Source organism: Fukomys damarensis, unplaced genomic scaffold, assembly GCF_012274545.1.
Source record: "Fukomys damarensis isolate Sample0158 unplaced genomic scaffold, DMR_v1.0_HiC HiC_scaffold_2, whole genome shotgun sequence".
NCBI lineage: Eukaryota > Metazoa > Chordata > Mammalia > Rodentia > Bathyergidae > Fukomys > Fukomys damarensis.
In genome coordinates, this window is record NW_022900914.1 from 32,506,998 (window position 1) to 32,516,169 (window position 9,172).

The 9,172-nt window shown below is 43.7% G+C and overlaps 1 protein-coding gene across 5 annotated transcripts in view; it reads left to right on the forward strand.

Annotated features, from left to right (window-relative positions):
* Positions 1-9,172, forward strand: part of Sptbn1 (spectrin beta, non-erythrocytic 1) — a 135,434-nt gene that overhangs the window by 88,662 nt on the left and 37,600 nt on the right. For all 5 annotated transcript variants that reach the window (XM_033764006.1, XM_033764011.1, XM_010615838.1 and 2 more), the window contains 7 exons: positions 1,110-1,227; positions 2,342-2,500; positions 3,178-3,480; positions 4,980-5,133; positions 5,754-6,624; positions 6,723-6,860; positions 7,673-8,429. In XM_033764006.1, the coding sequence (XP_033619897.1) occupies positions 1,110-1,227; positions 2,342-2,500; positions 3,178-3,480; positions 4,980-5,133; positions 5,754-6,624; positions 6,723-6,860; positions 7,673-8,429 (2,500 nt within the window). The remainder of the gene's footprint in view (positions 1-1,109; positions 1,228-2,341; positions 2,501-3,177; positions 3,481-4,979; positions 5,134-5,753; positions 6,625-6,722; positions 6,861-7,672; positions 8,430-9,172) is intronic.

Consider the following 9,172-nt stretch of genomic DNA (forward strand, 5'->3'; position numbering starts at 1 on the left):
ACTGAAAGGTCTTATTGGTTCCCTTGTTGAAAGTCAGCTGGCCGTAGATGTGAGAGTTATTGAGTTCTTCTATTCACTTGGTCTGTTTGTCTACCCCTCATGCCAAGTACCACACCATTGTGACATTATGATCATGATAGGGGGTTATAGTGGGTTGAGAAATTGGGGAATGAGTCGCCATGTACCCTCTCTTTCAAGATTGTTTTGGCTATTTGTTGTGCCTTGAAATACCATATGAATTTAGGTGTGAATTTTTCCATTTATGTTAAAAAAGAAAAAGCCTTCAAGGTTTTCATAGGAGTTGTTCTGAATCTGTATAGTGCTTTGGACAGTATCATCAATTGAACAACATTAAATCTTCCAATCCATGTATAACTCCGTTTGCATAACTCTTCTTTATGCTTTCAGTGATACATTGTAGTTTCAGCTATATTTTTTTTTGGTTTTTTGAGACAGGGTCTCACTATGTAATTGAGACTGACTTGGAGCTCACTATGTAGCCCAGGCTGGTCTTGAACTCACAGCAATCCTCCTGCCTCAGCCTCCCGAGTGCTGGGATTATAGGCGTGCACCACCACGCCTGGCTGATTTTTCGTATTTTTAAGTTCATAATTCTTATAGATTGTGGACCTTATCTTTTGCTTACTGTAGTTCTGAAGTTATTCTGAAAGTTTGGTTTTTAACTCCTTGATGAAGTCTTTGAAACTCATTGAAAATTGAATTAGGTAAATATTTGAAATAATCTTTGCTGAATGCATTCTTAAATAAAATAGTTCATTGTCAAAGATGTATGGTTTAAATGATTAGTAAAAGAATATTGTGTGTCCTCCATACCTTCAAATACAAACCCCAGCAACAACAACCAACCAGCCACCAAAAAAAAAAAAAAAAAACCCCAAAACTACAATTAGCTCTTTCTGAGGTTTGTAAGGACCAAAGACTAAGCCACTGCTGTCTCTCTAACATGAATTTCACATAAATTCAGACCAGAGATGAATGACTTTTAAAATTGTGTGAAATGTTTTTTCATCCACCAAAAAATGAATTTTTCCTCTTGATGGGACAAAAATTCAGTAAATAAATTTATGGCTCTTTTTCTCTGTGCTTAGATTTACAGAGAAAGGGAACTTGGAAGTGTTGCTTTTCACTATTCAGAGCAAGATGAGGGCCAATAATCAGAAAGTCTACATGCCTCGTGAGGGGAAGCTCATCTCTGATATCAACAAGGTAAAATGGATCCATCCAGACCCATGTAGCCCTAACCTCCTGCAAGCTTCAGGCTCTGTTACTGGGAATTCATTGCCAGAGGGGCAAGAGAATGGAAGGATAGCTCCCTCCCTGCTGAACTGATGAGTGCCAGGGATGGCAGAAGGCCCAACAAATACTAGGTGTAGACCAGTCTGTTGGAACTTTGGGGGCAGTGTTACATTTTCTCAAACCAGCCTGACAGAGGCTGTTTGCCTTATTGATGAGATATGTATGAATTGAGTGTACCTGTCATCTGTCCAAGACAGCTCAGCTTCAAATTATGGAAAAAAGAAAGTGAAACCCTATTTCATTTATTTAAAATGTCTGAACGGTGGGCTTTGGATTTGGCTCCTTCTGTCAAAGAAGCTGTCAGATAGTTTCTGTTATCATGCCTATTATGTCTACAATTAGAGAATTTTACAGTGGGCATTATTTATAACTGAAAACTTGAAAAATCTAAAATTCTGTGCTCAGTTGTACACACTTAGATTCCTATGAGTAGAATGTTTGGACTTTTTTTAATGTGAAGCAAGACATTTTATAGAAATGAATTCAATTCAGGCAGTCAGGATTGTTTTGGTACCGGGGATTAAACTCGGGTCTTTGCCCTTACAAGGCAGGCAGCAGAACCATTGAGCTAAATCCCTGGCCCCAATCAGGATTTTTAACAAAATACTCAGATATGTGAATTTTTTAAAAAAGTGGCCTAGAATGGAGTGAATGGAGCATTCATAATGCAATTTTTTTTCTAAGAAAAGTCATTTATCTTTTTTAGATGACCAGAGCTATTTAAGATAATTACATTGCCTTCTTAAATAGGAGATTTATAATTCAGTTGTATTGCTCCATATGTGCGCTGTTTTGTTTTCCAAGTACAAGACAGGATCTTTTGGTTTGGCTAACCCTAAAGTGTGTTCCCATGAGGTTACAACAAGAAAAAAATAGAGTCCATGAGGGGGTGAGGATAAGAATGGGATTTTCCTTTCAAGTTCTCAGGTCATTTTGAGAAATATTAGCTGTTGCCTATAGCCAGGGAATGTTCCTTGAACATTACAGGAAGCCTTTTCTTTCTTTTCTCTTCTCATATCTGCAGGCCTGGGAAAGACTGGAAAAAGCGGAACACGAGAGAGAACTGGCTCTGCGGAACGAGCTCATCAGACAGGAGAAACTGGAACAGCTTGCTCGCAGATTTGACCGCAAGGCAGCTATGAGGGAGACTTGGCTGAGTGAAAACCAGCGTCTGGTGTCTCAGGTTCTGCTCTCAGCATTACTAGAGAAACTGTTCCCGGGGTAGTCTAGAAATATCAGCCACACTCAGGAGCCCAGGGTATGCAGTGTGGTGAAATAACCGTCCAGTCATCCTGTCCACTTCCCATGAAGAGGATGTTTATAATTTCAATTACATTTTCTCTTCTATTTATCTAATTTGTCATACATTGGAAAGCAGCCCAACCAGAGGTTTTTTTTTTTTTTTTGGAGCCAGCAAGTGTGTGTGAACCATTCACATTTATGTTTTGTAATTAATTTAACTGGTGCACTTTTGATATACATAATGATCACACTCATGATGGGGAAAAAATCCCCCCCCCCTTCAGTCTTTAAGCCACCAACCCTTCAAGGCAGTGAGAGACTCATCATGAAATAAATAAGACAAGCTTTCTTTTCCTTGGTGTGATATAAACCGTCATCTACTCCAGTCACAAGTCAGGTGCTTGAGAGGAGCTGGGCTCCTCTATAAAATGAGAAGTTAACTGATTTGTTTTTTGGGGAAGGCATCCGATCTCAAACGGAGTTTCAAGATGCCTGTGGAAGGCATAGGCCAACGGGAGTGAGCGACTCACGAGGCATTGGCCCTGTTCTCAGTTTTTCTTTTTGTTGTTGGATCAAATGGCTTATTTTATGGTTTCTTTTCATTGCATTTGTCTATAGGACAACTTTGGATTTGACCTTCCTGCAGTTGAAGCCGCCACAAAAAAGCACGAGGCCATTGAGACAGACATTGCTGCGTATGAGGAGCGTGTGCAGGCCGTGGTTGCTGTGGCCAGGGAGCTCGAGGCAGAGAACTACCATGACATCAAGCGCATCACAGCAAGGAAAGACAATGTCATCCGGCTCTGGGAATACCTGCTGGAACTGCTCAGGGCCCGAAGGCAGCGCCTTGAGATGAACCTAGGGCTGCAGAAGATATTCCAGGAAATGCTCTACATTATGGACTGGATGGATGAAATGAAGGTAACACTTCACTGAAAACGGACAAAAGCCAGAACTGATCCAGCTGGACCTTTCTTTTGTAGGACCCACCACTCATTAACCCCTCAACACATCTTGTCTAATGCCCGTAGTGTAAAGCTAGAGTGGGACAATTCTAGCAATGGGAAGACAGGTAGCTCACAAGTTAAATGATACCTGAAGTGTGAATAGGGTATAAAGATAACCATCTCAGTAGTCAGAGGTCTGTTACTGTAATTTAGATATATTCCAGTGTAAGGCATCAAATTTTGTTTTTCTTTATTTTTAATTCTTCAGAGCTAAAGTAGCTTTCAGTCGCATGGACAGGTCAAAAACCAGTATCCAGGCAACCAAAGCCTCTGTTCTTTGTTTTTAAATGGAGCTTATACTTACCTGTCTACTTTATCTGGTATTGTGAAGAAGTGTGCCCAGTGTGTATACAGAGCGTGGGATAGGACTGAGTGTTAATGGCTGCTAATGCTGGTTTGTGCTCCTTCCATTATTGACAGCTCTGAACATGGGGTTCCAAGCCTTCTACCACCCAGGTAAAAGAGCTGTCATTGTGCCATAGTCCTGTGCCTGTTCATGTCCTATGGTGCAGGCCGTGGAATACTCATCCATTCATGTCAAGCTAGAGACTTCCACAGAAATAAATGAATAAAGTAAAAATCTCATCTAGAAAGGATGTAGGACAATTTATAGAAAAATCTTGGGTGACTGCTACAAGAAGAAAGAAAAGCATGACAGCCACCTGACCCTGATATTTGGTTAAAGATGAAGCTTCTAAGCTTTACAGCAGGGCTTTTCTCCCATTGGCTATGTGTAAGTATCATAGAGAGGCACACAAGTATACTTCTGAGGGGGGAAATGCGTTCACTCGAGGCCAACAACTTCTATTTCTTTAAAATTTGAAGTGAACAAATCTATCATCTTTATCTTTTACCTTCCGGAATAGTGTTGCTGCAGCTTCTTTTATTTTTTAATTTGGGGAAGGGGGCAATACTGAGGATCAAACCCAGGTCCTTTGTACTGAGCTGCATCTTTTTTTTTTGTTTGTTTCCCCAAAGATAGGGTCTTGCTAAGTTGTCTAAGCTGGACTTAAACTTGTGGTCTACCTGCCTCAGCTTTCTGGAGTGCTGGGATTACAGGTGTGTGCCACTGTACCTGTCAGCATGTTTCTTTCTGAAGCCTCAGTTTACATTTTTTAATCCTTCATACAGACACCCCTTCTTTTTTTTTTTCCTTTGTGCTTTTTAGTGTGGATTAGGCTTATTTACCAAGGTAGGTAATCGTTAGTTTATTATGTATCTCCTGGTGCCAGTTTTCAGTACTGTTTTGTGTGGTTTTGTTCTGGTTCACTGCCATCTTCCCCTAAAGCTGCAGAGTCGGTGGCAGGCTCAAAGGAAGGTGCACCTTGGTTGCTGGTTCTCTTTACTTTCCCAAAGATGACGTGATGCTGAAGTCAAAGCACCCATCTTCTTTCTGTTGCCTCTTTTGCATAGGTGCTACTATTGTCTCAAGACTATGGCAAACACTTGCTTGGTGTGGAAGACCTGTTACAGAAGCACGCCCTGGTTGAAGCAGACATTGGGATCCAAGCAGAGAGAGTGAGAGGTGTCAATGCTTCTGCCCAGAAGTTTGCAACAGATGGGGAAGGTAAGAATGGACCATTCCAAGCATTACCTCCTGAACACCAGAGATCCCTCTCTGTAAGTAATAAGTTGTGCATGTCACTGAGGCTTTTGAAACATATCATTGTAAGTTTCTGGTGAGTTTGTCTGCCTCTGTGTCACAGGATGGCCTTGTAAATATTCTAACTGTCTCGTGTCTGAAATACACACATCTTTTCCTTAAATACTTGGTTTTGAGCAGTTTGATGTTTGATTTTGAAGCTCAGTAACAACATGTACCAACAACCTAAGGTAGCTGCTCTAGTAGTTCATGGTTTCCATGCTTGGTTGCATCCTTAGAGAATGTTTAGAAGGTTTTGGCTTTGCATCTTACATTTTTAGAAACAATTAAATGCGCTTATCTTCTTTTCATATAACTCTCCTGCTTTCTGGACTTTAAGTGATCACTTTGTCGGTGGTTGAGCATAAGGATTATGCATCTCATTGCCCCTCCCTCCTTTCTGGTTGGGACTTAAAAGGTACTCTATTGCCTCCCACATGGCTCTGCCACTTAAGACATGAGGTGTGGCCCCCTCCCTATAAATGAGCAGGAACCCATGCTAAACTCTTAGCCAACAATCACATTCCTTCCTTGGTGTTGAACAGGCTACAAGCCCTGTGATCCCCAGGTGATCCGAGACCGCGTGGCCCACATGGAGTTCTGCTATCAAGAGCTTTGCCAGCTGGCAGCCGAACGTCGGGCTCATCTGGAAGAATCCCGTCGCCTGTGGAAGTTCTTCTGGGAAATGGCAGAAGAAGAAGGCTGGATACGGGAAAAAGAGAAGATCCTCTCCTCTGACGATTACGGGAAAGACCTGACCAGTGTCATGCGTCTGCTCAGCAAGCACCGGGCATTTGAGGATGAGATGAGTGGGCGCAGTGGCCATTTTGAGCAGGCCATCAAAGAAGGTGAAGACATGATTGCGGAGGAGCACTTTGGATCAGAAAAGATCCGCGAGCGGATCATTTACATTCGGGAGCAGTGGGCCAACCTGGAGCAGCTTTCAGCCATTCGGAAGAAGCGCCTAGAGGAGGCCTCGCTGCTGCACCAATTCCAGGCCGATGCTGACGACATTGACGCCTGGATGCTGGACATCCTCAAGATAGTCTCCAGCAATGACGTGGGCCATGATGAGTACTCCACACAGTCTCTGGTCAAAAAACACAAGGATGTGGCAGAAGAGATCACCAACTATAGGCCCACCATTGACTCGCTGCACGAGCAAGCCAGTGCCCTTCCCCAGGAGCACGCAGAGTCTCCAGACGTGAGGGGCAGGCTGTCAGGCATCGAGGAGCGGTACAAAGAGGTGGCAGAGCTGACCCGGTTGAGGAAGCAGGCACTGCAGGACACCCTAGCCCTATACAAGATGTTCAGTGAGGCTGATGCCTGTGAACTCTGGATTGATGAGAAAGAGCAGTGGCTCAACAACATGCAGATCCCAGAGAAGCTGGAAGACCTGGAAGTCATCCAGCACAGGTGAGCAGGGTTCCTGCCCAGGTACCACGGCACTGCCTCCTACCTTGTGACCAGTAGCTACAGAAGTGACCATTGTGTTGAATTAATTACCTTTTCAGATTCGAGAGCCTAGAGCCAGAAATGAACAACCAGGCTTCCCGGGTTGCAGTGGTGAACCAAATTGCACGTCAGCTGATGCATAGCGGCCACCCCAGTGAGAAGGAAATCAAAGCCCAGCAGGACAAACTCAACACAAGGTGAGCATGAGGCCAGCATTGAGCTAGCTGCTGATGTGAGAGATTGAGGGGATGAGGTCACTTGCTGAGCCATGGTGACAGGAACTTCCTGCACTGGGTCACTGGCATTGCAGCACTGATATCATGACATTGGCATCTGCCTTTCAACACATCCTTGTCTTTATTTTACAGGTAGTGGCTCTCAGGTGGGGGTGGCCCCATTCAGGACAGGGACAAGCTGAGTCACCCTAACATCTACCCCTCACTATGTCCTAGTTAGGCCTTTTGTGGCCCGCACCTCGTGTAGTGGAAGGTAAAAAAGGTGACACTTGTGCTGTCCCCTTTAAAATGATCTCTAAAACAGAAATCTGGCATGTTTGAGACTGCATTTACCAATGAAAGTCCTAAATGTCAGGGTAGACCTTCGTCCTAATCTTATCTTTCAGTTGAACAAACACATTTGCATAGCCTGTTGGCCTCTGTTCTAAAAGTAGCTATAGCCTTTGAATATTGGGAAATGTTCTTAGAAGCAGTTTGGAAATGAGCAGTGTGTATGGCAGACCTGATTTAAAGGACTCTGTGGGACAGATGTATCATAATTGCTCATGTTGGAGCTCTTTATACATTCTCCGTCAGGCCTTTTCTGGATTATATTGCATCCCTGAGCCATGTCTATAATGTCTGGTGTTCATTTATTTAAATGATTTTTCCAGAAAGCATGTAGTAAAAGCAAAGATGGAAGGGAAAAAATATCCAGCTTTAACCATCACTGTTCATTTGAGTATTTGGTGATAGGTTCAGCCCTTTTCATGCTACTCTTACTGCCCCTGCAGGTGGAGCCAATTTAGAGAACTGGTTGACAGGAAAAAAGATGCTCTTCTGTCTGCTCTGAGCATCCAGAACTACCACCTTGAGTGCAATGAAACCAAATCTTGGATTCGGGAAAAGACCAAGGTTATTGAGTCCACCCAGGACCTGGGCAACGACCTGGCTGGTGTCATGGCCCTGCAGCGCAAGCTGACCGGCATGGAGAGAGACTTGGTGGCCATTGAGGCAAAGCTGAGTGACCTGCAGAAGGAGGCAGAGAAGCTAGAGTCTGAGCACCCTGACCAGGCTCAGGCTATTCTGTCTCGGCTGGCTGAAATCAGCGATGTGTGGGAGGAGATGAAGACCACCCTGAAGAACCGGGAGGCCTCCCTGGGAGAGGCCAGCAAGCTGCAGCAATTCCTGCGAGACTTGGACGACTTCCAGTCCTGGCTCTCCAGGACCCAGACAGCTATTGCCTCAGAGGACATGCCCAACACCCTAACTGAAGCAGAGAAGCTTCTCACGCAGCATGAGAACATAAAAAATGAGATTGACAACTACGAGGAGGACTACCAGAAGATGAGGGACATGGGTGAGATGGTCACCCAGGGGCAGACCGATGCCCAGTACATGTTTCTGCGGCAGCGGCTACAGGCCTTGGACACTGGATGGAATGAGCTTCACAAAATGTGGGAGAACAGGCAAAATCTCCTCTCCCAGTCACATGCCTACCAGCAGTTCCTCAGGGACACAAAACAAGCTGAAGCCTTTCTTAACAATCAGGTAACATTTGACATTGCCTTAGCTTCTGTAGAGTGGGCCCTGGTTGTGTTTTGAAACCTTTTGGCCAGAGGAACGTAAACCATGCCTCTGTGACATTAGATGGGATAATGTAGAGACATATTTTTTTTCCTGACTCTTAGGCATTGAAATCTGTCACAGTGTAGGGGACACAAACTGAAGATTACTAAGAAGGCTGTTTTGCCTTACCTAGTGTGGTTACATTTCAAGTACTTTAAGGACATCTAATGTTCATGGTGTGTCCTTATAATCTCTTATTTAAATGGCATCATTCTGTGAGATATTCATGCAGTTTACAGGGTAGAAGAATCAAGGACTTCACCCATGAACACAAGGCAGAAATGAGAAACATTTCAGGATAGTCACCAAAATAGGGCTTGATTTTTCTGCTGTTGCCTTCATGAGTACAAGAGAGGACTCTTGGCTGAGGGACACATCTTTGAATACTTTTCTTTGGAGATGGGGGGATTCAGAGCATTAACTGCTTAGGAAAATTTAGTCACAGTGTACCACTGCAGTTTTTTGCTTCTTAAACTTTTCGTTTTGTGATTGAATAGATTATTTTCATGTAGTACAGTGAGGTAGTTGCTGGGAAATATGTGGCATGGAAATGTAGAAAATAGGAAAAAGGGTTCGGGAATTTGGCTCTATGGTTCCATTGCCTGCCTTGCAAGTATAAGGGCCCAAGTTTGATCCCTGGTACCACCAAAAAAAAAAAAAAAAAA